General features: G+C 37.0%; 7 protein-coding genes and 1 pseudogene across 8 annotated transcripts; 4 read left to right on the top strand and 4 right to left on the bottom strand.

The window, feature by feature from the left end:
- Positions 1-327: 327 nt before the first annotated feature.
- On the top strand, positions 328-1,647 carry LOC135199849 (crustacyanin-C1 subunit-like). The gene is made up of 4 exons (XM_064227986.1): positions 328-513; positions 630-714; positions 990-1,112; positions 1,259-1,647. Exons 1-4 carry the CDS (start codon positions 373-375, stop codon positions 1,519-1,521), a joined length of 612 nt encoding a protein of 203 aa, XP_064084056.1. The 5' UTR covers positions 328-372; the 3' UTR covers positions 1,522-1,647.
- A 1,847-nt stretch (positions 1,648-3,494) lies between these two features.
- On the bottom strand, positions 3,495-4,547 carry LOC135200322 (crustacyanin-A2 subunit-like; annotated as a pseudogene).
- Positions 4,548-5,038: 491 nt separating this feature from the next.
- Positions 5,039-6,173, top strand: LOC135200321 (crustacyanin-C1 subunit-like). Its single transcript, XM_064228877.1, has 4 exons — positions 5,039-5,225; positions 5,350-5,434; positions 5,548-5,670; positions 5,802-6,173. Exons 1-4 carry the CDS (start codon positions 5,082-5,084, stop codon positions 6,053-6,055), a joined length of 606 nt encoding a protein of 201 aa, XP_064084947.1. The 5' UTR covers positions 5,039-5,081; the 3' UTR covers positions 6,056-6,173.
- A 4,533-nt stretch (positions 6,174-10,706) lies between these two features.
- On the bottom strand, positions 10,707-12,068 carry LOC135200320 (crustacyanin-A2 subunit-like). The gene is made up of 3 exons (XM_064228876.1): positions 11,787-12,068; positions 11,207-11,423; positions 10,707-11,080 (listed from the first exon to the last, which is right to left on the bottom strand). Exons 1-3 carry the CDS (start codon positions 12,051-12,053, stop codon positions 10,848-10,850), a joined length of 717 nt encoding a protein of 238 aa, XP_064084946.1. The 5' UTR covers positions 12,054-12,068; the 3' UTR covers positions 10,707-10,847.
- A 402-nt stretch (positions 12,069-12,470) lies between these two features.
- LOC135199848 (crustacyanin-C1 subunit-like) lies at positions 12,471-13,616 on the top strand. The gene is made up of 4 exons (XM_064227985.1): positions 12,471-12,652; positions 12,777-12,861; positions 12,999-13,121; positions 13,258-13,616. Exons 1-4 carry the CDS (start codon positions 12,512-12,514, stop codon positions 13,518-13,520), a joined length of 612 nt encoding a protein of 203 aa, XP_064084055.1. The 5' UTR covers positions 12,471-12,511; the 3' UTR covers positions 13,521-13,616.
- A 2,105-nt stretch (positions 13,617-15,721) lies between these two features.
- LOC135200319 (crustacyanin-A2 subunit-like) lies at positions 15,722-16,843 on the bottom strand. The gene is made up of 3 exons (XM_064228875.1): positions 16,660-16,843; positions 16,206-16,422; positions 15,722-16,084 (listed from the first exon to the last, which is right to left on the bottom strand). Exons 1-3 carry the CDS (start codon positions 16,792-16,794, stop codon positions 15,852-15,854), a joined length of 585 nt encoding a protein of 194 aa, XP_064084945.1. The 5' UTR covers positions 16,795-16,843; the 3' UTR covers positions 15,722-15,851.
- A 490-nt stretch (positions 16,844-17,333) lies between these two features.
- LOC135200318 (crustacyanin-C1 subunit-like) lies at positions 17,334-18,559 on the top strand. The gene is made up of 4 exons (XM_064228874.1): positions 17,334-17,504; positions 17,639-17,723; positions 17,932-18,054; positions 18,179-18,559. Exons 1-4 carry the CDS (start codon positions 17,367-17,369, stop codon positions 18,439-18,441), a joined length of 609 nt encoding a protein of 202 aa, XP_064084944.1. The 5' UTR covers positions 17,334-17,366; the 3' UTR covers positions 18,442-18,559.
- A 5,126-nt stretch (positions 18,560-23,685) lies between these two features.
- Positions 23,686-24,960, bottom strand: LOC135199847 (crustacyanin-C1 subunit-like). Of its 2 annotated transcripts, none has more exons than XM_064227983.1 (4): positions 24,743-24,960; positions 24,436-24,538; positions 24,126-24,248; positions 23,686-23,999 (listed from the first exon to the last, which is right to left on the bottom strand). In XM_064227983.1, exons 1-4 carry the CDS (start codon positions 24,935-24,937, stop codon positions 23,752-23,754), a joined length of 669 nt encoding a protein of 222 aa, XP_064084053.1. In that variant the 5' UTR covers positions 24,938-24,960; the 3' UTR covers positions 23,686-23,751. The 2 variants fall into 2 exon arrangements, with proteins under 2 accessions (XP_064084053.1, XP_064084054.1); XM_064227984.1 differs by having other exon boundaries at positions 24,436-24,520.
- Positions 24,961-25,895: the final 935 nt, after the last annotated feature.

Raw genomic sequence — 25,895 nt, 5'->3', positions numbered from 1 at the left:
CTTACCTACATTAGGTCATTACACAAGAATATATTGGGAGAGAATCACTTATGATCACAAGACAATATTTCTTATTGTGAAAAAGAAAAGCAAAAAAATGGAGACTGTAAATTAGCATTAAACGGATACAGTACTAAAATAATGCTGAAACACAAAGTTCAAAATATCACCACTACAAGTAGATTACCTTAAAGGAAACGTTAATAAAATGCTATTCTGCTTTTAACGTATTCACTTGAAAGATAGGCCTAGATGAGCCTCCCTAAATATGACTAACCGACACCCGGCCAAACTGAGAGAGACGCAACAGCTATTTAAGGGGATGTAGATTTCTCTACTGACAGAACCAGAGTCGATATTCTCCTGCTCAAGATGCTCTCGATGACCCTCCTGCTGGTGGTGGCTGTCGCAGCCGTAGTTGCTGACGAAGTCCCCGATTTCGTTATCAAAGGCAAATGTCCTGCGGTCGACGAGCAAAGACTTTGGCAAGAACAACTGCCTAAACATTCCAGCGTAAGTATGGATTTAGTTTTGCTGTGTCAAGTAACTATTTTCTTTGTAATATGGAAAGTGCACGAGGAAACTCTTCCTCCAGAATATATCTACAATATTGTTTTCTTTTGTTCCAGTTCGGAGGCGTTTGGTACCAACAAGCTATCTCGACGAACCCTTATCAGCTTCTTAAAAAATGCGTCCGAATCCACTACGATTACAGTAAGTGAGACCTTCTAAAAGTTACGATATTTTTAAGGTGGAATTTTAAGTTTTGTACTCACATACACACACAGACACAGACACACACAGACACAGACACAGACACACACACACAAACATACATTGTTTTAAAATTTTAAAACTGGTTATTTGTTCTTCTAGTTGACCGTCCAATATTTGATGATTCAACATTATGTCTCGTCTATACACTTGTTAGCAAGTTTAGTGGCTGATTATTTTTTCCAAGCCCTCTGTAAATATTTTCTGTTTCTCAGACGGTAAAGGCTTCGACGTCAAGACTGTCGGCATTACCACCGAAGGAAGCCAGCTCAAGAGAAAGGGCGTCCTCACGCCCATGCCCCTCGGAGATCCTCATCTCATGATCAACCTCGAAAACTGTGAGTTTCACACCATTTTCTCTGCTTTTGTCAGTCACTGAGATTGAACAATGAATGCTACGCAAAAGAATAACTTCTTCAGAGAAGAACAACTTCACAGCTACACTATCTAACACTTACCAATTGTTGTTCTTTTCCTTCAACAGCCTTCCCAGCGCCCCTCGTAATCCTCGACACCGACTACAACAACTACGCCTGCATGTACTCCTGCATGGAGTACAACTACGGCTATCACTCGGACTTCGCCTTCTTCTTCGCCCGAGCTCCCGAGTCCTACGACAAGTACATCGCCAAATGCAGAGCAGCCTTAGACAGCATAGGAGTCGATCCCAACAGATTAATCAAGACCGAGCAAGGCAGCGGGTGCGATTACGAGCAATTGACGAAGCTCATCAAAGATGAACTGTAAAAGAAGATATCAAACTGGGATTTCTTTCTCATTTTCAAACCACCAGCATCCGATATTTTAATATTCCTTTCTTCATTTTATAATGTTTTAATATCTAGTGACTTAATAAACACCAAAAGAGTAATATTCCTTTATTTAATTCAACAACCATATTCCATGCATGAAAATGCAACCGTGTCTGCAAACATTATGCAAAGGAATTTAGAAAAAGGTGACTAATACAGCGCCAAGTCTTCCATTTGCTCAATATAAGGAACATTTGAAGTAAAACCAGTAACTAAAAAAGAAAAAAGTTTAAAACCATAGCATGGTGCATCTACGAGTTATATTCACAAATAATTTACAATGCTTACATGACACTTTTGGTCTGAGTCTCTGAGATGACAAACCTCTGTGTACAATATATATGATGACACGTTTGTGTGATTACCATGTACAAAAATGCTATAATAACCTTTTCCTATGGGCACCAAAGATGGACATCTTGTTTGAATCTAAGTCCTCTTCAATTGCGGCCCACATTTGTAGCTTTTTATAACGTACTTGGCCTTTCTTTTTACGGAGACATCAAGAAGAGGAAGGGTCTCTTTCTTAGCCTCAATATTGTAAAGTTGAGAACCTAATTAATTTTTAAGATATCTGTTATTTTTTTCTGTGACGTCATCCACAAAAATGACGGCGATTCTTGGTCTCTAGTGAATGATGATAGATCTGTCTTCTAAGTTAAGTTAAGTATGTCTTAGTTTTACCAGACCACTGAGCTGATTAACTAACAGCTCTCCTAGGGCTGGCCCCAAGGATTAGATATTTTTACTTGGCTAGGAACCAATTGGTCACTTATCAACGGGACCTACAGCTTATTGTAGGATCCGAACCATATAATATCGAGATATGAATTTCTATCACCAGAAATAAATTGTTCTGATTCCGCGTTGGCCGAGACGAGAATCGAACTTCGAACCACCGGATTGGTAGCCGAGCTCGAAAACATCTCGTCCAATGAAGAACTAGATCTGTCTTCTACAACAGCAGCCTGATACGTGTTGGTAAAATGAAATCTAAGAGGTGTTCCTATCGCCTCTATTGGAAAAAATCTACTGTTTATGCCATTAACAAACCCTTCAGCATTTTCACAGGAACCGGGAGGGAATTCATGCATAATACATATCATTTAATATGATATGACCGGTCTCTCGAACAGGAAAAGCGGCAAATAGGCTGACGCATCCTGTGATGCTATGGCCTCATCAGGCAAGGCGATTTTAAGGATGTCTATAAATTCAACTGAGGACTTGCAAGAACAGACTGCAGGTGTATATATGAAAAGGAAGCCATTTCTGGGGGATACTAACTAAGATATTATGATTGTGCGGTAGGATACCATTTATGCGAAGTTTGGTAGTCCTATAACACTATCCAGGTGTGTAGTCGCCGACCACCTTAGGCAACTAGACCTATACCATATTACTTGCTCTGGTCTTCAGTGTCTCCGTTGGGACCTTTTTAAGTCTTCCCTCGACCTCAGAAGTTCAAAATAGAGAATCTAAACCAGAGATTCCAGAAACTAGTTTGGTAAACAACAAATGAGGTTCCAGGTGAACATGAAAAAAGAATTAGAAGAAGATGAACTAAAGAAAACTGTAGATAAATGTAGACCTTACATCTACGTATATGTAATAATCTGAAGTAAATTCATTAGGTTTATGTAGTCCATTGTATATCGTGGATGAATTTAAAAGTTTATATCAATAAGCCACCTGATCTATGTATTTCTCTCATCTAGCTTACATTATAGTCTGGTTAATAATACCTTTTTGTGAGTGGAAGAAATGTCTCACACCTATTTGTGTTTTACTTATTCTGAATCTTTTTTTTTAATAGTTGAATTCATAATTTTTGTTATCAACTTGCTAGCAATTTAGTAAGTATATTTTTCTACATATTAGAGATCATAAAGGTTATAAATACAAATGTTATATGTATTTGAAATTTACTGATCTCAGCTCAGAAACAGAACAGTATGAAATATGCGTGTGCCTACAAGACACCAAAAATTAAATGTCTATGGATGTATGAGGTGATCTGTGTCGTACTCATATAAATCTAGGCTCTGTAGACGCAATCGTCCGTGTGGGGAACTTGGACGAATGTCGAGAAGTCAATTCCATGCTTGTTGAAGACCGCTTTGCACTTGGCAGTAGCGGGTCCATTGTTCTCAGGAGTCCTCGAGAAGACGAAGGCGAACTCCGTCTTGTAGGCGTTCCAGTCGACGCAGGAGTAGGCGCAGGAGTAGTGTCGTAGTCGGTGTCGATGATTTCATATGGATATCCCATGACTGTAAAATAGAATAAGAGACTTGTTAATATTCAAAAAGTTGTTCATAGAAACATACAGCAATAAATGTTTCTTACAGATAAGCAGATTAACTTTCGTCAAGCAAAGTGAAACGACATCTCACCTGTAGGGAAGTCAATCAACATGTGACTTGCGGGGAACCTCTCAGTTGGGTAGATTTTCCCTTCCAACTTCAGGTGTTCGCCCTCAGGGCTCAATCCTGCCGTCCTGACGTTGAATCCAAAAGAGGGTTCCGAGTAATCATAGAAGGAATTGATGCATTTGGTATATGGCTGGTAGGGAATTTCGATGACGTCGGTCTGGTACCAGCGTCCGCTGTACTGAAGTTAAAATAAGAAACTTATAAGCCTAATCAAGATACTTTTCTCATTCACCATCTCTCATCACCAACTGTCATCAAGAGCTTACCATACTGAATGCCTGCGTAACTGACTGCTTATGAAGTCAATAAGATGAAACATTTCAATCATAAGTTACATGAATCCTTACCCTTCTCAAATCGAATTTTGGAAAGGTGCCCACTCTGGCGCAGTTTCCTTTCTCCAAGAAGGCAGGAATATCCGGGGTATCCTCGCAGATGACAGATCCTACGATCCCAAAGACTAAGAGGACGAGACGAAGCATTTTCGATTTGGTTTGTTTGTACTCCCGCACCAAACTGTGCTTGAAGCTCTCCCTGGCACGAGCTTTTATACCTGCTATCCTGCATAGCGGTGGACGTTTGTGGGCGGGGCTCCTGAACGTTGAGTTGCTTTTCAGGATTCTGCATTTAATTCGTAAATTAAAGTATTGCTTTCATTTTTTGCTAGTTTAGCATTACTTAAATTTGATTTCTTTATGTGTGCGTTATTCGCATCTTCTTTATTGTGTATATCATTAGGAATAATGAGAACATATGCTTTGCAAGAGATGCCAAATTGTGCTATTATAGGTAAATAATATCTAATTTCTGTTAAGTATTCTAGAAGGAGTTGACAATGGATTCCACATAATTTTGACTATATACCAATAGAAATGCAGTATTAAATTACGGTATAAAGTCGTTGTGGCGTAAAATTTCCATAAATATGATCGCCACCGAGAATAGCAGCGCCTGCATCGCGTATTAAACTCACTGATAACTGCTTCTCCGGCCTCCGATAATAGGTATAAAAGAACCTGTCTGGGTCTGCTTGTAATGCTTAGCTGATCGTCTTCGGTGCAAGATGTTCTCAAAGATCCTCCTGCTGGTGGTGGTGGCTGTCGCAGCCGTAGTTGCTGACGAAGTCCCCGATTTTGTCATCAAAGGGAAATGTCCCGCCGTTGACGAGCAAAGACTTTGGCAACAACAACTGCCAAGACATTCAAGCGTAAGTGTGACTGTGATAAATAATTGCTTAGTGAATTTCAAGATTTTTTAGTATTGCCTCGTTTCTTTGAAAGCTTGTATTAAAAAGAAATCTAGTTAATAATTTTGTTTCCTTATTCTTGTAGTTCGGAGGAGTTTGGTATCAACAAGCAATCTCAACAAACCCGTATCAGCTGCTGAAGAAGTGTGTCCGCATCCAGTATGACTACAGTAAGTTAGGCAGCTATTTCAATTTCTCTTCGTGTTATAAAGTGTGATATACCCTCACTGTTCGTGCTTCTGCTAGGATACAAATTTCATTATATATCTCCTCTGCCCTTCAGATGGTAAGGGCTTCGACGTCAAAACTGTCGGTATCACTCCCGAAGGAGCCCAGCTCAAGAGAAAGGGTGTCCTCGCGCCCATGCCCCTCGGAGATCCTCATCTCATGATCAATCTCGAAAACTGTAAGTTTCATACATTTATCCCTGGTTTTGTCACAAAGATCAAATAATGAAAGTTTCCGAGATGAATATCTTTTCAGAGAAGACAACGACACCATCTAACATTTACTTTTGTTGTTCTTTTCCTTCAACAGCCTTCCCAGCGCCCCTCGTAATCCTCGACACCGACTACAACAACTACGCCTGCATGTACTCCTGCATGGAGTACAACTACGGCTATCACTCGGACTTCGCCTTCTTCTTCGCCCGAGCTCCCGAGTCCTACGACAAGTACATCGCCAAATGCAGAGCAGCCTTCGACAGCATAGGAGTCGATTCCAACAGACTAATCAAGACCGAGCAAGGCAGAGGCTGCGATTACGAGCAACTGATCAAAGACGAACTTTAGAAGAAGATATTTAACTACGATTTCTTTTTCAATTCCAATCCACAAGATATTTCAATGTTCGTTCCATCATTCTGTAATGTTTAATGATCTAGTGACTTAATAAACACCAAAACAATAATTTACTTCTATTTTATCTAAATCCATTTTCCCTTAACTAACGTTTTATCATCTGTTAAATTTGCATGACCTAATTCTTTCACTACCCTCCAACGTTACTTGACTTGATCTCGGGTGGATAGTGTCTTGAAATATTACTGAATTTAATTTTCGGAAAAATCATTAACTCATATCTTAGACAAGACCACTTTTTAAGTCCCAAAATCTTTGTAAAAAGTTATTTCTTTGTTTTATTCTGAGAAATAGAATTTCACGTACAATTAATTCTTGAAGGAGTCGCTACTCCAAGACCACATCTCTCAATTTCTAAGTGTTAGGAACCGTTGAAGGGAAACCAGCAATTAAAAAAAAAAAAATCTAAAACCATAGAATGTTGTGTTTACAGGTAACACGTACAATTAATCTGTAATCATTGCATGAAAACTTATTTAAATTCGACGTTCCAAGATGATAAAATTAATATCGGTGTTTGTAAGGAAAAAAAAGCCTGTATAATTTACAGGTAGAAAAGTGTGACAAAGCTCTTCTGATGTAGGCACCGATGCCATAACTCTTGTACGAATCTAGGCACCGTTCACTTTTGTACCTCCTATGTATGCTGATGTAAAATGCTAGGCTTTGCTTCGACGAGGATATCAAGGAAAGGAAGGGCCTTAATTGCAAAGCTGAGCCTCGAATTAGTTTTCAAGATATCTGTTATTTACTCTGTATGGTCGACTTCTTGGCGTTTTGTAACTGAGAGTCCCTCACGGATAGAATAATGTGTAAATCTCAAAGCTATAATTAATTTTGATAATGTGTGCCCACTGCGCACAAGAAAGATATTGATAGAAACACTGAAAATAAAATTATATACTAATTTGTTTTTTTCTTTATGCATGTATTTAATGCTTGTATTTGCCAAAGCAACTTCGCCTGCTACGTCTCTGTAAACTACAGCTGTTAGAAACAATGCAACAATCTTCATAATTGTCATCTCTCTCTCTCTCTCTCTCTCTTTCGCTCAGCACTACAGTATATATATATATATATATATATATATATATATATATATATATATATATATATATATATATATATATATAGCATATGATGTAAATTATATGTCTGTGTGTATATATGCGTGTGTGCTTATATAAATCAGTATTGAATATATATATATATATATATATATATATATATATATATATATATATATATATATATATATGATATATGTGTGTGTGTGTGTGTGTGTGTGTGTGTGTGTGTGCGTGTGTGTGTGTGTGTGTGTGTGTGTGTGTGTATGCGTAAATAAAGGTTTTTGCCACGAAGGAAAAAATGAAAAAGCGAGATAGCCGAGTACTTTCGGTCCTGTTCAGACCCTTTACTAAAGGCAAACTGATTTTACAGAGGACAACATAGTCAAAAGAAGGCTTAATATCCAAACTGACACCACAAGATTAGCAATAAGGGCGATTTCACTCTAACAGAAACGAGGAAACGCCCGAGGGTAGCCACACCTTGGAGGGTACACACGCGGTAAACAGGTTATTCTTCCAGAAAACAGTACATTTTGAAAAAACAAGGAAGCATATACAACTTAATATCATGAAATTTACACAAATTTTCCCAAAAAATTATTATTAATGAAAACACGAAAGAGAATATAAATATATATATATATCGAGCAAGAGAAAGAGTGAGAGAATATCGAACGAGAGAGAGAGAGAGAGAGAGAGAGAGAGAGAGAGGGAGAGAGAGAGAGAAGAGAGAGAGAGAGAGAGAGAAAGAAATAATAAGTATATACATGTGGGACTAATTTATTAGTAGTTCATTTATTTTTAAAGGTCCTTCCCATAAAATCATACTTACAAATATTATGGGTCCCCAAATGGTACATTCCCGGACTAAGATTTAGGTTGTTTTTATTAGTGATTTGTATAATTGCCGATTCCAGTAAATTTCTTGAAACATAATCATTAGATCTAGCAATTACAGAGGTATCACCCCAATTAATACAATGAGATTTTTCACTCAGATGGATAAACAGTGCATTTGAAGTCTGGGCTGTTCTAACTGAATACATATGCTGCTTAATACGTACACACAAATTTTTACTTGACTGACCAACGTAAAACGATGGGCAATCCTTACAAGGAATTTTGTAAAATGGTACCGATATGTCGATGATATCTAGTAGTCTTACCTGTTGGTATCGATGTAAATGATTTACTGTCTAAATTGAATAATTTAGTGCCATCCATAAAATTCACTGTTGAAATTGAAAATAACAATGTCATCCCTTTCCTAGATGTATTAATACATAGAGAATCTTTCCAATGCAAATTCAGTATTTATAGAAAACCCACAAATAATTTAACATATGTACATTTTTATTCTGGCCACCATATTAATAAAATTTTCAATTTTTTCGTCTATGTTCCTACGCGCTTTGCGTATCACGAGTCCACAATATCTTGACCAAGAAATAGAATACATAAAAAAGATAGGAAACGATCTCTGCTACCCACCTCATTTAATTGATTTGTTATCAAAAGGGTCACAAAAAGCTTTATAGTGTTGCTATAAATGAAAAAAAAATGCCTAAAAATGTACTTAGCTTACCTTACTTTCGTGGATTTGAAACCATAAAATCAATATTTAAATCGTTTAATGTTAATGTAGTGTTCTCTTATAACAATACCATTAAGAAAGATTGCTAATTAAGAAGAATAGTCCCGTAACAAATGACAACATCATTTACAAAATTCCTTGTAAGGATTGCCCATCGTTTTACGTTGGTCAGTTCAAGAAATTTACTGGAATCGGCAATTATACAAATCACTAATAAAAACAACCTAAATCTTAGTCCGGGAATGTACCATTTGGACCCATATATTTGTAAGATGTTTATGAAGGACCTTAAAATAAATGAACTACTAATAAATTAGTCCCACATGTATATACTTATTATTTCTCTCTCTCTCTCTCTCTCTCTCTCTCTCTCTCTCTCTCTCTCTCTCTCTCTCTCTCTCTCTGGTTCGATATTCTCTCCCTCTTTCTCTTGTTCGATGTATACATATATAATATATATATATATATATATATATATATATATTATATATATATATATATATATATATATATATATATATATTTATATTTTCTTTCGTGTTTTCATTAATAATAATTTTTTGGGAAAATTTGTGTAAATTTCATTGATATTAAGTTGCAAATGATCCTTGTTTTTTCAAAATGTACTGTTTTCTGGAAGAATAACATGTTTACCCGCATGTGTACCCTCCGAGGTGTGGCTACCCTCGGGCGTTTCCTCGTTTCTGTTAAGAGTGAAATCGCCTTATTGCTATTTTTGTGGTGTCAGTTTGGATATTAAGCTTCTTTTGACTATGTTGTCCTCTGTAAAATCAGTTTGCCTTTAGTAAAGGGTCTGAACAGGACCGAAAGTACTCGGCTATCTCGCTTTTTCATTTTTTCCTCCGTGGCAAAAACCTTTATTTTAGAACATAGCATCACGTTTTATATACTTCGTGATCAAGTTATTCATATATATATATATATATATATATATATATATATATGTATATAATAATATATATATATATATATCTATATATATATATATATATATATATATATATATGTATATATATCATATATATGTATGATATATATGTTAGTCATACCTCATACATGATACTCTTAAGTGGACCCTCTATGAAAGATTTCGAGATCCGCCACTGAACTGAGAAGGTCCTGTCCACTACAGCAGCCATATGTTGGCAAACAGAACTAACTCTAAGGGGTGATCCCATTACCACACCAACCAGTAGGAAAAGTAACCTGTCTCCCCCTCTTCCCTCACCCCCCCGCCACCCCCAACGTGCGAGCTTGAGAGAGACCGCCATTGTATATGACATTTGCATTTCCTTCGACAGATTATCTGGTATTGGGAGGGAATCCAGTCATACTGTATATGATTTATCTAAGCAGTTCTCAATGGTCTCTTGAATGACACATTGTTAAACAGTCTGTGTGTAAGAGCGTCCACTGAAACCACATGACTGCTTCGGGTTCCGTGATTTTAGGATGTCTATGAATTCAACGAAGGCTTTCGTCGAAAAATATTTAAGACCTTAGGCATCCTATATGTCAAGAATGTTAACTGGTATACTATACGCAAGTAATTATCTCACATAAATTCGTTATATACAATCCATATCGTGCTCTTGGATACACATACAATTTTATTACAGGAAACCACCTGATCTGTTTGTTTTCTTCGCATTTAGCTGACATCCCAGTCTACGTAATATCATTCTTTCTGAGATAAAAATAAGATGACTCACGCCTATTTCACTATTCTTCATAGGCATGAACGAACATAAGCAGTAAGTGTTAATATATTTTTACTTATATAAGTTGAACATTTCGTTTTTTGTCTGTTGATTGATACTTTAGTACGATTGAAGTACTGCATGCAAACTTTCTTTTCTGAGCATTTTATTAATCACACAGGTTATAGATACAAGTCTAATATGAAATCACATTTATTTGTAATTGACTGATCTCAGTTCGTAATCAGAAAAGTATGGAACATGCGCGTGCCCTCATGGACAACAATAACTGAATGTCTATGAATGCATGAGGTGATCTGTGTCCTACTCAAAGAAATCTAGGCTCTGTAGACACAATCGTCAGTGTGGGGGACTTTGACGAATTTCGAGAAGTCGATTCCGTGCTTTGCAAAGATCGACTTGCACTTGGCAGTGGCGGGTCCATTGTTCTCAGGAGTCCTCGAGAAGACGAAGGCGAACTCCGTCTTGTAGGCGTTCCAGTCGACGCAGGAGTAGGCGCAGGAGTAGGTGTCGTAGTCGGTGTCGATGATTTCGTAAGGGTATCCCATGACTGTAAAATAGAATAAGAGACTTGTTAATATTCAAAAAAGTTGTTCATAGAAACATACAGCAATAAATGGTTCATAGAGACAAACAGATGAACTTTCGTCAGAAAGAAAGGGAAACGACATCTCACCTGTAGGGAAGTCAATCAACATGTGACTTGCGGGGAACTTCTCAGTTGGGTAGATTTTCCCTTCCAACTTCATGTGCTCGCCCTCAGGGCTAAGTCCTGCTGTCCTGACGTTGAATCCATACAAAGGCTCTGAGTACTCATAGAAGGAATTGATGCATTTGGTATAAGGCTGGTAGGGAATTTCGATGACGTCGGTCTGGTACCAGCGTCCGCTGTACTGGAATCGAAGAACGAATCTATTAATTTACATTCATACTTTTCCTTAAAATAAGGTGGCATCGTAAATGCATGTGCCAGATTATATTATAGACATACTATTCAGAGCAATTACGTAGGTACTGCTGAAGATCTAATGGCTAGAATGATAGTTTTTGTTCACTAATAAGCGCATTATATATATGTAAGATATGGACTATAAATACGTATATATATATATATATATATATATAATATATATATATATATATATATATATATATATGTACAATATTTATATGTATATATATAGATGTTTGATAAACAGACAGATAGACAGATTATAAAAAGAAATATTTCAGTGATAATGAACGTGAATCCTTACCCTTCTTAAATCGAATTTTGGAAAGGTGCCCACTCTGGCGCAGTTTCCTTTTTCCAGGAAGGCAGGAATATCTGGGGTATCCTCGCAGACGACAGATCCTACGATCCCAAAGACTAAGAGGACGAGACGAAGCATCTTCGATTTGCTCTGGTTGTGCTTCCGTGCCAAACTGTGCTTCAAGGCCTTCTCGTTACTCGCTTTTATGCTTGCTGTGCCTGCGTGTGGTGCGTTTGTGGGCGGGGCTTTCTGGCGTAAGTTGCTTTTCATGATTCTTCGACTAATTCGTATATTAATGTGTTGCTTTTCATTTTTTTGCCGCTTTCATTTTACGTAAATTAGACTTCATTACGTACGTATCGGTTATAAATATATTTACTGAATCATTCGTTAAGACGGATAAAAACATAATCTTTTGAAAGAGGTGCCAAGTTGTGCTATGGGTAGATCATGTCTCAAGAACCTAGATGTAGCAAGAGTTTTATTGTGGAATCTACGTTATTCTGCGTATTTATTGATAAAAATACCAATATTATTTCTTAGATCGCCATGATAAAGCAGTTGTTGCGTTAAAGTTCGTTGTAAACACATTCTTTATCGAGATAAGCTGTGCCGGCATCCTTCGGTATTAAGCTCGCTGATAACTGCTTCTTCGGCCTCTGAAAATAGGTATATAAGAACTTGTTGGAGTCTGACTGCACTGCATTGCTGATCGTCTTCGGTGCAAGATGTTCTCAAAGATCCTCCTGCTGGTGGTGGCTGTCGCAGCCGTGGTTGCTGACGAAGTCCCCGATTTTGTCACCAAAGGGAAATGTCCCGCGGTTGACGAGCAAAGACTTTGGCAACAACAACTGCCAAGACATTCAAGCGTAAGTGTGACTGTGAAAAATAATTACCCAGTGAATTTTAAGACTTTTTTTTATTGCCTCATTTATGTGAAATTTTGTATTAGAGAAAATACTAACTAATTATTCTGTTGCCTTATTCTTGTAGTTTGGAGGAGTTTGGTATCAACAAGCAATCTCAACGAACCCGTATCAGCTGCTGAACAAATGTGTCCGCATCCAGTATGATTACAGTAAGTCAGGCAGTTGTTATTTCAAGCTCGTTCCATGCTCTGATTATTGGTATAGTATTCCCGATATTCAAAAAATCATTGTATATTCTACTCCTTCTAGTTCATGTATTAATTCATAAAACTGTTCTGCCCCTTAGACGGCAAAGGCTTCGACGTCAAGACTGCCGGCATAACCGCAGAAGGCACCCAGCTCAAGAGAAAGGGCGTCCTCACTCCCATGCCCCTAGGAGACCCTCATCTCATGATCAACCTTGAAAACTGTGAGTTTCACGCCTCTAACTCTGCTTTAGTCAGTCACTAAGAAAGGATAATGCATTCTACTGAAATTAATAGTTTTTCAGAAAAGACAACTACACCATCCAACACTCACCAATTGTTGTTCTTTTCCTTCAACAGCCTTCCCAGCTCCCCTCGTAATCCTCGACACCGACTACAGCAACTACGCCTGCATGTATTCCTGCATGGATTACAACTACGGCTATCACTCGGACTTCGCCTTCTTCTTCGCCCGAGCTCCCGAGTCCTACGACAAGTACATCGCCAAATGCAGAGCAGCCTTCGACGGCATAGGAGTCGATTCCAACAGACTAATCAAGACCGAGCAAGGCAGAGGCTGCGATTACGAGCAACTGACGAAGCTCATCAAAGATGAACTTTAAAACATAATATATGTATAACACATTATGTGTGCTTTATTTGTATGGACTCTTGCTGAATTCCTTGTTAACTTGAGTTAATAAAAATTCATTTTATAATCCTATATTTTTTATTCACATTCTTCCAAATAAAAGTCTTCTGTGTATTAAGGTACTATCGTATAATACTGAGGATAGCTTGTCTTTTAAAGAAGTCTTATACTTTACTATATAAACAAGATTGCAGGGTACTTCTTTGAAAACAATTTTCGATGGCTCTTCAAGTTGTAATAAGTCTAGTGTACAAAAGTCTTATCAAAGAAGGTGAAGGACCCAATACAGACTGTATTACATTGGTTTAATCAAGGCCTACAAGACTAATACTAAGAGGCAAATTACTCTTATCACAAACTGATTTAACATCTTTAATCACATACAGGAAGGAAGGCTTCGATGGTATGGACACCTATTACGAAGGGAGGAACGTCATGTTGGAAGACATACGATGGAAATGGAAGTGCGGGGTAGAAGGAAGAAGGGAAGACCCAGAAAGAAATGGCGTGATTGTGTAAGGGAAGATATGGAAATGAAAGGTATAAATGAGAACGAGGCACAAGACAGAAATCGATGGAGACGACTCATTCGCAATGGCGACCCCATATAAAAATGGGTTTAAGCTAGGAAGAAGAAGAATCACATTCCTAACAGCATGTCCACGCACACACACATACACACATGCACACATACACGCACAATGTGTACATGCTCCCACGTGAGAGATAGGTTATATTTGTTTAATTTATCAAAAATAATAATCTGCAATTCGAATGATGTCTCAGCATTGTTCCGTATGGGATTACTTGTGACGCGCAGGGCGTTATACTCTCATAACATACAGTTCTCATAAAAATAATCATATATATATGCAGCACTCGTAAAAATATTCATAGTCCTACGACGCCAGTGCTTGGCATTTGGCAGATACAGTAAGTTCGAATTCCTGAAGCTAAGGACATTAACTTTATTAGTTTAATGCAAATACCATTTGACTGTTCTTTTTCCAAATTTCCATTTCTAACGATGTCTGTAATTCATGTGAACTTTTATCAGAACTTGGAGGCCTCCGAGCAGTATCAAACTTTCAGGAGAATTTAACAGATTTTTCTTGATCTTCACCTGGTTTGTATTTTATGTTCAGTTGATTATATGAATGTATAGGTTAGGCTTAGCCAAGGCCTCAAGACGGGAACTGGAGTAGAAGCGATTCATATGGTGTAAAATGATTATCTGACCATAAACTGATGCTGCAGAACTGGTTTATCGTCCTCCTTTCAGTTGGAAAGTTACAGTAAGCCTAAACCTGCCATTAATCCGGCGCTGAGCGTTATATTTTTTTGCCACATGAGCAAGTTCATTAGATGTTATAGACTTCTCATCACTAATGACAAAAAATCAATCCATAAAAGAGTGATGACAAATGAGTGAAAGTTGTCTAGTGACCGAATAAATCTAGAAGTTATAAAACTTATATATAGACTTCCTTATCCAAAAAACCGTGAATATAATATCCTATAATTATAATGTATAATAAATAATTATGATATATATATATACATATATATTATCCTATAATTAATATATTATAATATATTAATATATATTGTATATACCTTCAAAGTTCCTTTTTAACTCAACTACAACAGACAATGGTTCCTAGGTACAGGTGGACTAGAAGCAGTGGGCTGCGAACAAACTACGCATCTATTAATCAATCACGCGCCAAGGACTGTACTATTCATCCAGGGCATCCATATAGAATATAATAATCATTATATATATATATATATATAATATATATATATATATATATATACATATATATATATATATAGTATAGATATATATATATAATATATATGTTTGTCATCATAGATGTATTTCGAAGGAATAGTTTCTTATCCTTCTGTAAAAGAACATACAACCTACATCTGATCCACTTTACAATTCCTCAGAGCCATGCTCATAATGTATAACTTTCCATGCAAAATACTCTGTTTTCTCTTCCAGCTGGAGTCTCTTTTCCTTCCCACTGACTGATAGACGTACCCGTGTGTGATACCAAGTTCTTAAACAGTATTGGTCTTTCATTAGTATGCTCTCTCATTTCTGTACCTAATCAATCTCGCAAAAAAAGGAGGGGGGGGGGGGTTAATACAAATACAGTAAAAAGTATTAAGAAAAATGTATTTTTAACAATTCATAAATCAAAGGTATTTGAACTCTTGCACTATGAAAATAAACGACAATACAAAAGAAGAATTGTCTTATGTGGTGCTCCTTCTAACAACGTGAATTCTAAGCTTTATATACACAATCATCCGTGTGGGGAACCGCGACGAATTTCGAGAAATCGACTCCGTGCTTTGCAAAGATCGACTTGCACTTGGCAGTAGCGGGTCCATTGTTCTCAGGAGACCTAGAGAAGACGAAGGCGAACTCCGTCTTGTATGCGTTCCAGTCGACGCAGGAGTAGGCGCAGGAGTAGGTGTCGTAGTCGGTGTCGATAACTTCATATGGATAACCCATGACTGTGAAAAGGGAGTAACAGACATTTTAATACGTAGGACAGAGCTCCACAGATATCACACTATTGTATGTTTCACTGAGATAAAAATTAACTTTTTTCAAGGAAAGTTAACCAATATCTACCTGTAGGGAAGTCAATCAACATGTGACTTGCGGGGAATTTCTCAGTTGGGTAGATTTTCCCTTCCAACTTCAGGTGTTCGCCCTCAGGGCTCAGTCCTGCCGTCCTGACGTTGAATCCATACAAGGGCTCCGAGTAATCATAGAAGGAATTGATGCATTTGGTATAAGGCTGGTAGGGAATCTCGATGATGTCAGTCTGGTACCAGCGTCCACCGTACTGTAATGAAGGGAAGTGGGTGTTACGTTATAGAAAAGACTATATATATATATATATATATATATATATATATATATATATATATATATATATATATATATATATATATATACATTATATATATATATAAATTTGATTCCATACTAGTGTTTTCATGAAAAGAAGGAAACATTTTCAATGCAATTAAAGTTGAATATTTATAATAAACACCTCACTGTAAGTTCAAAATACACCCACCTTTCTTAAATCGAATTTTGGAAAGACGCTGACTCTAGCACAGTTTCCTTTCTCCAAGAATGCAGGAATATCCGGGGTAACCTCAGACACAACAGTTCCTACGATCCCGAAGACGAGGACGACGAAATATAGCATCTTTGATTTGTGAGTCTCACTAAGTTGTGTTGGAAGTCGTGCTTGCGCCTTGCTTTTAAGATCGAAGGTGAATGAATACCGGTTTTTGTCCTGTGGGCGGAGCTTATTAAGACAAAGTAGTTCATTTCCATCGAATTTATCATTTTTGTATGAAGCTTTGATGGAATTTTCATTCCACTTCGTTGGGGAAAATGGTCGACATTTCGTGTAGGTACAATAGAAAATCCGTTCTTCCTCCTTTGATTTTCCTGACGCAAAACAATCGATTTTCGTAATGTAAATGAGGTGGCTCTTTCGCAAATGTGCCAGATACTTGAATGGTTCTTTAAATACATATGCCTAATATCCATTTCCTTACCTTATATTATTAAATTAATATTAGACTATAAAAGAAAATGATGATTATTGTGCATTGCAATATACACTGGTGATTTGCAGGGCTCCTGAGATACACAGGGATGGCCCCTACATAAGCCTCAGTGATAACTTCTGTCGCCGACATCGAAGGAACAGGTATAAAAGCCAAGGCCTCTGCCAACATCACCAAAATTGCTGTTTTCGTTCAGTGCAAGATGCTCACTAAGATTCTCCTGCTGGTTTCTTTGACGGCTGTTGTTGCTGATGTCGTCCCAGACTTTGTCATCAAGGGAAAATGCCCAGCGATTGACGAACATAAATTATGGAGAGAACAGTTGCCTAATCACTATAAGGTAGTCGCGAAAAGAACAGTTATTTCATGGGTCATCCATCAAACAACAAATGGCACAGAGGAGATGAATATTGAGAAAACGTACATCGCTTGCACGTAATGAATCTGGCATTCATCTTTCTTCTTCTTTTTCAGTTTGGAGGCGTTTGGTATCAACAAGCGATCTCAACAAACCCGTATCAACATCTGAAGAAGTGTGTGCGGATCCAGTATGATTTCAGTAAGTAAAGCCTGTATGTATGTACTATTTACGAGTATGCACATTGATGCTTGCATGTTCGTGAGAAATTTATAGCAAAAGTCTGTTCCATAAGCACTCATGACACTATATGACCTCTCGATGCATTGGAAGCATTTCAGACTTACCATCATTATCTTAATAAACTTCATCTGTTTTTATAATGATCTGTGTTTTTTTTTCTTATTAGATGGCAAAGGATTCGACGTTAAGGGCGTCGGCATCACCCCTGAAGGAAATAAGTTGAAGAGAGTTGGAAAGATCGAGCCCATGCCCCTCGGAGACCCGCATCTCATGATCAACCTCGAAAATTGTGAGTCTCAGTCATTTCGTACTTTAGCTTTATTTTGGTAACACGTTACAGAAGCTTCTCGGTATTCGAAGAATGCTGCTTGGGTACAAATCAAACAATTGATATTCTTTTATCCCTTCAACAGCCTTCCCAGCTCCCTTGATAATCCTCGACACCGACTACAACAACTACGCCTGCTTGTACTCCTGCATAGATTACAACTACGATCATCACTCGGACTTCTCCTTCTTCTTCGCTCGAGCTCCCGACGCCTACGACAAGTACGTTGATAAATGCAGAGCTGCCTTTGACAGCATTGGCGTTGACTCCAATAGACTGATCAAGACTGAACAAGGAAATGAGTGCGATTATGAAGAACTGAAGAGATATGTTCATGACGAACTTTAGATTACCATGATATGTTGTAGATAGGTTAAGGTTAACGCCGGTATTATATTACATTGTTGTGTAATAGATGTTTTTCCATGAATATTTTCTATATTCTATAAATAAAAAAGACATTTAACATATTTTTTTATTCAGTACCTTTATTTCCAAACTAAATCGCATGGAAGCAAAGTCTCATTACAGATGTTCAATCATTGAAGAAGAAAAAGCTGAAATATTTTATAGGATAATTTCCTAACACAGACCAAAAGTATAAGTAAAGCTACATAAAAATAAACAAGATGTATCTACGTCAAGACCAAAACAATTTGCGAGAAGGTATTAAATTACAGTACAGTAACTGGAAACTGATTTAGAGTTATACAGAAGCAGGCTATTTTAAAAATAGATTTTGACCGAGAAACTTAAAAATTGAGAACATGTGCAGCATTTATTTGGTAAATAATATTTTAAATAAAAAGTCAAGCAAATCATGCCTAAAACGGAGTCTTTATGCAACATGATAGGATTTTGGAAATTTGGTCGTTAGAAGTTTGGCCATCATGTAAAAGTAAATTGTCTTTTTAGCGTTTTGTTTCATAGCTGCAAATTGCTAATATGAACAATACCTCGAATGTTTTGCCAGCAATAATTACCATACCTTCATGCATTAATTGTTTGAATTGTCGGTATGTGATTCAGTGTAAAATAAAAATTGTTTGCTACATAAGTTGCTTTCGAAACTGAAACGTTAGCAAATTTTGATGATCCTTCATTACAAGAGATTGTAAGCGCTTTTGAGTTTTTTTTTTATTTACTTTAAGGCCACTCCCCCTTCATTTAATGACTGATGTGTCGTCCTATCCGCCGAAATGAAATCTCATGCTAGTCCATAGAAACGGAAGGCCGGTAGACCAACATTTCATTGACATCCATGACATACTACGAGAGCCGTTTGAAAGCACCCTGGTCTCACAAGGAGAAATCGAACTTCTTATAGCCGAAGCTACGTGTATCCACGGTCTAGATACCCAACTCTAAATACAGAGCGTGAGCCGAACCACACACCCACTCTCCCAGAGAGTGAAGCAAGTGTGCACGAGTGAGATAAAACCAGATGATCCCCAGCCTTCTCCCCACCCCCCCACGGCCCTTGTTTCGCCACAACCATCCACCTAGACGAGTACCCTAGGTGAAACCTAGATCTCTACTTAACTCCGTTCCCCCAGGCAAAGGCCTACTGAAGAAATAATGAAAACATTGACAATTATCCTTGACGTCGAGTACCGATATCTGTACGTACAAAGTAGAGTTAATACGAGATGATATACTGCCTTATACTATTAATTCACTACACAAATTTACATGGTTACCCATAATCAGTTTGATACTTCACGATGCCTTACAGGCATAAGAAATTGGGTGACTTTACATAACTATATATAAATATATTCATATATATATATATATATATATGTATATATATATAATATATATATATATATATATATATATATATATATATATATATATACATATATATATAAAAGTTTTTGGCATCATTCATAGCATTGTTCCTGGAATCTACGGAGTTTTTTCTTTCTTCCCAAGTGTCATCCTTCTATTTATTGCCTTTACTGTAACTTTAATTTCGCATTCTGTGATATTATATATATATATATATATATATTATATATATATATATATATATATATATATATATATATAAGTATGTGTACGTATGGGTGTCTGTGAGCATACTGGTATGTAAAACATTGTTTGTAAGTGTATTTATAATCCTCATTTGTAATGTTACAATTCCTAAGTTTTTATTATAATGTAAAGTTTCTTTGTAAGACCTCTGATGACAAGGTGTTTTTTTTTCCTTTTTTTTTAATGCAAGCGTCTCTTCCACTTTTGAGTCTAGTATCGTTTTGTTTAGTTAACTTCGTAAGTAGAAATCTTGTACAGTTAGATTCGCTGGTCTGTGTTTACATGGTAGTTACTTCAGGAAGTGTGGTAAACATTGTAAGTACTAAAACTATCGCTCAGGGTCACGTGTTCCATAGGGTGATTGTCATAATATTGTCATAAGAGTGTGTGAAAGTGTTACTCTTGGGTTGTTATGTTATTTGTGAATGGCTGATCATGTGTTATTTCATTTTAATGATATGATGATGGGTTTTTCAGATGCTCTATTGACTCTTAAGGTTTATCAGTAAGCAAAGTATTTTTAACAAGGTACAAAGAGGTAAAATACGAGCGAGTTTGAGGTTCAGTGATGAGAAAAACCTTTGAAAGAGAGAGAGAGAGAGAGAGAGAGAGAGAGAGAGAGAGAGAGAGAGAGAGAGAGAGAGAGTGTATGTGTATGTGATAAAAAAAGAACTTTAACAACTTATATCAAAGGCTTTTCAACTGCAGAAACGAGCGAAAATTATTTGAAATCGATCACTAAAACTCTAAAGATGTTGACGAAATGTTGAACAGTATCAAGGTAACTGCTCTTGCTATAAATGATTACATTGTCAAAAACAGGATAGAATTGCAGTCTAGCTTGGAGCGAGTATCATAGGCACCGTATTACTGGTCACAAGCTTATATTGTGTGGTAAATGTGAGATGTGTGCTATATCTTTGACGAGCCGGTTGAAGTTTAAATTAAATGCCAAACTGGTTCAGACAACCACCACTTTGGGCTGTTACAGGAAAGATTCTCTCAAAATCTCCTTCTCACATTTTAGATTAGGTTTTCCTGTTACGCTAAAGTTCAATACTTATCTCAGCCACCAAAACACACCCACTGCAGACATTCTGACCCACTCTTTTCTCTCTCTCTCTCTCTCTCTCTCTCTCTCTCTCTCTCTCTCTCTCTCTCTCTCTCTCTCGCTACACGGAAGTCAAAGAATTATCAATTTGAAGAATACAGATTTTAGATCCTCGTACTTTCCTTATTCTTTTTCCCCTTAATATTAGATCTGGATCAGTACTTAACAACGAAATTACCGTCACGTAACTGATGTTAGATCGACAGTTCAAATTTCCCAGTTCCCTTGTAAATAATTACAATCTGACTTAATAGCGAATCAGTTTTCTTATCTCGGAGAATGAAGTGGGATCATTACATGGCATCGAAATCACCGTCACTTAACTGATATTAAATCGACAGTCCAAGTTTCCCAGTTCCCTTATAAGTATTTACAACTTAACTTAGTATTGAACTCTACACTGAGGTTAGATCATTACATGGTGTTGAAATCACCATTGTAAAGTGGCAGTTCGAATCAGATGGCGAGAAAAAGTCAGAAAGCGAGTAATGAAACAGACCTTGCAAGCGTTAAACTTTGATTTTATCGGAAGGTTAGTATTCAGTTGGGGAATACTGTTATACTTAACAATCCTAGAAGGCCGGTAATTTACAAAGTTAGCTTTTACAGAATACCACGGTAGAAAATTAATGCCTATAATTCAATCCAAAATTTTATCTAGAAAATTGTTAAAGTTCTGTTAAAATAAGCACTGTTGTAATTATATCTATTGTCATTACTAAAGTGAATGCAATAGCAATAATAAAGTTCTGTCATTGTTATGTCAACAATGGATGAAAAGAAGTCGAAAATATTAACCTTAAATCCATCAACGTTTCCAGCCCAGTATTCTTGTGAGACTGGCAACTGCGGTACAAACCAATGACTAAACGTAGTCTGTTGTTGTTGCACCCGGTGAACTCTACACGTTTATTCCCAACTGACAACCTTTGGCGAGTCATGTAACAGGTCCTAAGCGTACCTATGGGAGCTTTGACCTTGGACGGTTCTCCAGTACCAGCTCGGATAAACATTGAACGTTTTTCGAGTAATGATCCAGAATGATTCTAGAATAACAATGTGTAAAGTCTGTTTCATTATTCGCTTTCTTTCTTTTTCTCTCTCCATCTGATCCGAGCTGCCACTTATGCGACGGTGATTTCAATGCCAAGTAATGGTCTACCCTCGGTCTCCGAGACGAGAAAAGTAATTCAATACTTAGACAGGTTGTAATTACTTATAGGGGAAATGGGAAACTTAAGTATAAGATTACATGGTCCTGAATGCCATACACAGACAATCTAATGCAAAAAAATTATAATAGAAATAAAAAAAGAAATAAAAAATCACAGGGCAACCGAAACATGTATGTATTTATATTTATCAATAAAAGGATCCACAGTAAAATCCTTGTTTATCCAGATAAAATATATTTATGGGGATATTTACAAAGCTTAAAATTTTCGTCCCTCCTCCTGTGGACTTGATCACTAAGTAAATGAGCTCATTTACTTGGTGATCAAGGATACACAAGGATATTACTGTAGATCCTTCTATTGATTTCTTAGAAGCATAATACGGTGTTTTTATATTGCATATATATTTATATATATATTATATATATTAATATGCGTGTGTGTCTGTGTGCTTGCATTTGCCATAATTCCACACAACCGTTTATTTGAATTTTCCAAAGCCATAGAACTGATATTGGTGGCAGAGTATTGAAGCTTTGGAATTTTCTACCTGTTTTCGGTATTGATATTTCCTGTCATGTTTCCTATAAATTTCTACCCTGCTTCTATCATTTCCATCAGACATAATGCCTTTCTTTTGTTATTGTTTGTTTCCGTAAACCCTAATCGTCCCATCTGTCTTTCATTCAGAACAGAATTAAAGCAGCACTCTATCAATCTGTCTACCTGCCTGTCTATCTGTCCATCTATTTGTTAAACACACAAACGCAGATATTTGAAATTTTCACAAAACAAGAAGGAAAAGTTGGAGATTTTTTATTTGCGCCCAAATTAGTATACTCGTACTATTTTCGACAAAAACATGAAACCCTGCAGAGACGTTGCCACTTCTCCATAAGCATATTACTCTGTTCCGAGCTTTCAGTCTCCATTTACTAACGATATTACAGTCAGGTCGTAAAATTTGCTGTTTTGTATTTTCCTTAAACCCCTTCATTCACCCAGTAGCTACTTTTCAAAATTAGTGTAAGCTGTTATTATTACTTAATCTCACACGTATGAAAATACAGTGAAGACTGCTAAGGAAGTTAGTGCTAAGTCTTTGCTGAACGGGAGAGTGCATAGAGTTTAGAGTAAACAAAGCTGTTATTTTTCCACGCTAAACAATAGCCTTAAGTTACTTTCCTAATGGCAATGTAGTTGTGTCTCCTATTGATCTACAGTATCAAAGAAATAACTTATAAAAAATGTAATAAATATAGTAAATGTATATTAAGTTTATTTCTATAGAGTCGCACAAATGTTCACAAAGTAAAACTGCCATCTGACATTTCACAGAGTCACTTGCTTATCGTAAGAACATACATTTCCCTGAACAGTCTTGAAAAACCGTCTGGTGTTTACACCGATGCTCCTGAAGACTTTCTCACACTTCTTCAGGTGACTGTTGGAGGGCGTCTCGCTGCGAGTGAAGATGAACGAGAAATCGGAATGGTAGTCGTGATTGTAATTCATGCAAGAATAAAGACACGCATAGTTTTCGTAGTCCGTATCGAGGATCAAAAGAGGCGCTGGGAACGCTGAAAGGAAATGAATGCATCATCAGTTAAGGGTCCTTTTCTGTTTATTGAAAATTATTCACTGTCACTTGAAGTGTTCACTCTACTGTCAAAAAATAATGATAAAATACAACTTCATGAAATTACAATTATCGAAGTTGACCATGAGATGAGGGTCTCCTAGAGGCATGGGTACGATCTTTCCTCTTCTCTTCAATAGACCTCCTTCGGCAGTCAGGCCAGTGGCTGTGGCATCGAAACCTTTTCCATCTGTAAAGGCAACGGTTTGTGAACAACGCGGATACAGCTCACTGCAGTATTTGTTGATTAAAACATCAACTGCAATATTGAATTCAACATCGAGAATTGATTCCAGTGACAATTAAAGGCCACGAATTCTTAAATTGCTTCAAATATCCGCAGCGTACGGTTATGTAAAGTCTGTGACTGGACTCACCAAAATCATACTGCAACCGAACACACTTGTCAAGAAGTTGATACGGGTTAGTTGTTATCGCTTGCTGGAACCATACGCCACCAAACTTGGACAATAAATAGATCTGGTTAACTGTTATTGAATCACCCACTCACACAGATTTACCTATGTATGTATGTATGCATGTCACTATGAATCAGTCTGACAGTACGCGAACAACCATTTAAATAGCTAAGGTCTAAAATTCCGAAATTATAAAATACAGTCACAAATTCCTTCCATTTGTAGGAAGAAACAAGTAAAAAAAAAACCTTTATAGAGTAAATACCTCCGAGAGGCGTGGTAGCTGTTTGTTCCAAAGTGACTGTTCATCTACCACGGGGCACTTTCCTTTGATAACGAAGTCGGGAACTTTATCAGCATTCCCGAGGCCTGCTGCCAAGACCACCACCAGGAGGAAAGATCCGAAGTTCATTGTGTTCGGGTTGTAATACTGACTGTGCTGCAGATAAGCCTGCAACATCAGTTATATACTCGTAGGTAACCTTTCGACTTTGTCAGCCTATGTTTATACTGAGTCAGGAACAATTATATGCCTGACTGATTCGTGACTACGTTCACTTACGTCATGCAAAAAAAATTTGATTTCGATTTCAACTTAAGAAATTTCAGGGCCTAAGTTTTGCTTTTCTCATCAAATATACATCTCACGTGAGTGAGAGTTGCATAGTACAGTAATTCGTTGTCATGTTTTTGTTCAGTTGGTCTTTTGTTTTACAGCAGAAATTACAGACCATAAGGTTTCTAAACAAGGCAGCTCTGTCAACGAAGACGAAAAATCATAGTTTCGGCTACTTTGAATTTCATCAGAAAAGCACGGGCAAATTATATATTCGGCAACTCCTCTTCATGGGTACATCAGCTTAAGCACATTCTCTCTCTCTCTCTCTCTCTCTCTCTCTCTCTCTCTCTCTCTCTCTCTCTCTCCTTGCTTGCAGGATGCACAAGAGGAAGAATGCGAGCTTATTCTCAAAGATTGTACGTATGTTCGTGGGATGATGTATTGGAGAGCGTCTGAATGTTTGAGGTAAAGGACAAAAAGATTATCGGAATAAATTACAGAAAATATTTTCGAATGATATTATCGTATTAGAATTGATATATCAGTAATGACTAGGTGAGTTTATTGCTTGACAATTCACTTGAAATAACGAACGACTAGGTTAAGTAATAATTCATTAGTTCAATAAACAATTATTCAGATTGTCATTTACCTGTAATATTTGAGACTGTTCTTATTGAAACAACGTATAAACATTGCGGATATTCACTCGCATAGTTAATATCTTTGTACGTAACTAAGAATTCCGTTAACTCAGTTATAATTTGCTTGATTTAAGCATGTAAATGATACAGTCATAATGTATATCAGAAGAGTTCATTGGCAACTTTAAAAGATCAGTTAGACTGATGGGCAGCGT

Source organism: Macrobrachium nipponense, chromosome 26 (assembly GCF_015104395.2).
Source record: "Macrobrachium nipponense isolate FS-2020 chromosome 26, ASM1510439v2, whole genome shotgun sequence".
NCBI classification, from domain to species: domain Eukaryota; kingdom Metazoa; phylum Arthropoda; class Malacostraca; order Decapoda; family Palaemonidae; genus Macrobrachium; species Macrobrachium nipponense.
Note: the sequence above shows the minus strand (reverse complement) of the source record. Positions and strands in the feature narration are given on the sequence as shown.

Excerpts from the sequence above, each read along its gene's own strand:
- LOC135199849 (XM_064227986.1), top strand. The coding sequence starts at position 373 with ATGCTCTCGATGACCCTCCTGCTGGTGGTGGCTGTCGCAGCCGTAGTT. Across the intron at positions 514-629 it reads AACTGCCTAAACATTCCAGC|TTCGGAGGCGTTTGGTACCA; the intron begins GTAAGTATGGAT and ends CTTTTGTTCCAG. Across the intron at positions 1,113-1,258 it reads CATGATCAACCTCGAAAACT|CCTTCCCAGCGCCCCTCGTA; the intron begins GTGAGTTTCACA and ends TTCCTTCAACAG.
- LOC135200321 (XM_064228877.1), top strand. The coding sequence starts at position 5,082 with ATGTTCTCAAAGATCCTCCTGCTGGTGGTGGTGGCTGTCGCAGCCGTA. Across the intron at positions 5,226-5,349 it reads AACTGCCAAGACATTCAAGC|TTCGGAGGAGTTTGGTATCA; the intron begins GTAAGTGTGACT and ends TTATTCTTGTAG. Across the intron at positions 5,671-5,801 it reads CATGATCAATCTCGAAAACT|CCTTCCCAGCGCCCCTCGTA; the intron begins GTAAGTTTCATA and ends TTCCTTCAACAG.
- LOC135200320 (XM_064228876.1), bottom strand. The coding sequence starts at position 12,053 with ATGAAAAGCAACTTACGCCAGAAAGCCCCGCCCACAAACGCACCACAC. Across the intron at positions 11,424-11,786 it reads CAAAATTCGATTTAAGAAGG|TACAGCGGACGCTGGTACCA; the intron begins GTAAGGATTCAC and ends CTTCGATTCCAG. Across the intron at positions 11,081-11,206 it reads GTTGATTGACTTCCCTACAG|TCATGGGATACCCTTACGAA; the intron begins GTGAGATGTCGT and ends TCTATTTTACAG.
- LOC135199848 (XM_064227985.1), top strand. The coding sequence starts at position 12,512 with ATGTTCTCAAAGATCCTCCTGCTGGTGGTGGCTGTCGCAGCCGTGGTT. Across the intron at positions 12,862-12,998 it reads CCGCATCCAGTATGATTACA|ACGGCAAAGGCTTCGACGTC; the intron begins GTAAGTCAGGCA and ends TCTGCCCCTTAG. Across the intron at positions 13,122-13,257 it reads CATGATCAACCTTGAAAACT|CCTTCCCAGCTCCCCTCGTA; the intron begins GTGAGTTTCACG and ends TTCCTTCAACAG.
- LOC135200319 (XM_064228875.1), bottom strand. The coding sequence starts at position 16,794 with ATGCTATATTTCGTCGTCCTCGTCTTCGGGATCGTAGGAACTGTTGTG. Across the intron at positions 16,423-16,659 it reads CAAAATTCGATTTAAGAAAG|TACGGTGGACGCTGGTACCA; the intron begins GTGGGTGTATTT and ends CCTTCATTACAG. Across the intron at positions 16,085-16,205 it reads GTTGATTGACTTCCCTACAG|TCATGGGTTATCCATATGAA; the intron begins GTAGATATTGGT and ends CCCTTTTCACAG.
- LOC135200318 (XM_064228874.1), top strand. The coding sequence starts at position 17,367 with ATGCTCACTAAGATTCTCCTGCTGGTTTCTTTGACGGCTGTTGTTGCT. Across the intron at positions 17,724-17,931 it reads GCGGATCCAGTATGATTTCA|ATGGCAAAGGATTCGACGTT; the intron begins GTAAGTAAAGCC and ends TTTTCTTATTAG. Across the intron at positions 18,055-18,178 it reads CATGATCAACCTCGAAAATT|CCTTCCCAGCTCCCTTGATA; the intron begins GTGAGTCTCAGT and ends TCCCTTCAACAG.
- LOC135199847 (XM_064227983.1), bottom strand. The coding sequence starts at position 24,937 with ATGTTGCAGGCTTATCTGCAGCACAGTCAGTATTACAACCCGAACACA. Across the intron at positions 24,539-24,742 it reads AGCTACCACGCCTCTCGGAG|ATCTATTTATTGTCCAAGTT; the intron begins GTATTTACTCTA and ends ACAGTTAACCAG. Across the intron at positions 24,249-24,435 it reads TCGGTTGCAGTATGATTTTG|ATGGAAAAGGTTTCGATGCC; the intron begins GTGAGTCCAGTC and ends TTGCCTTTACAG.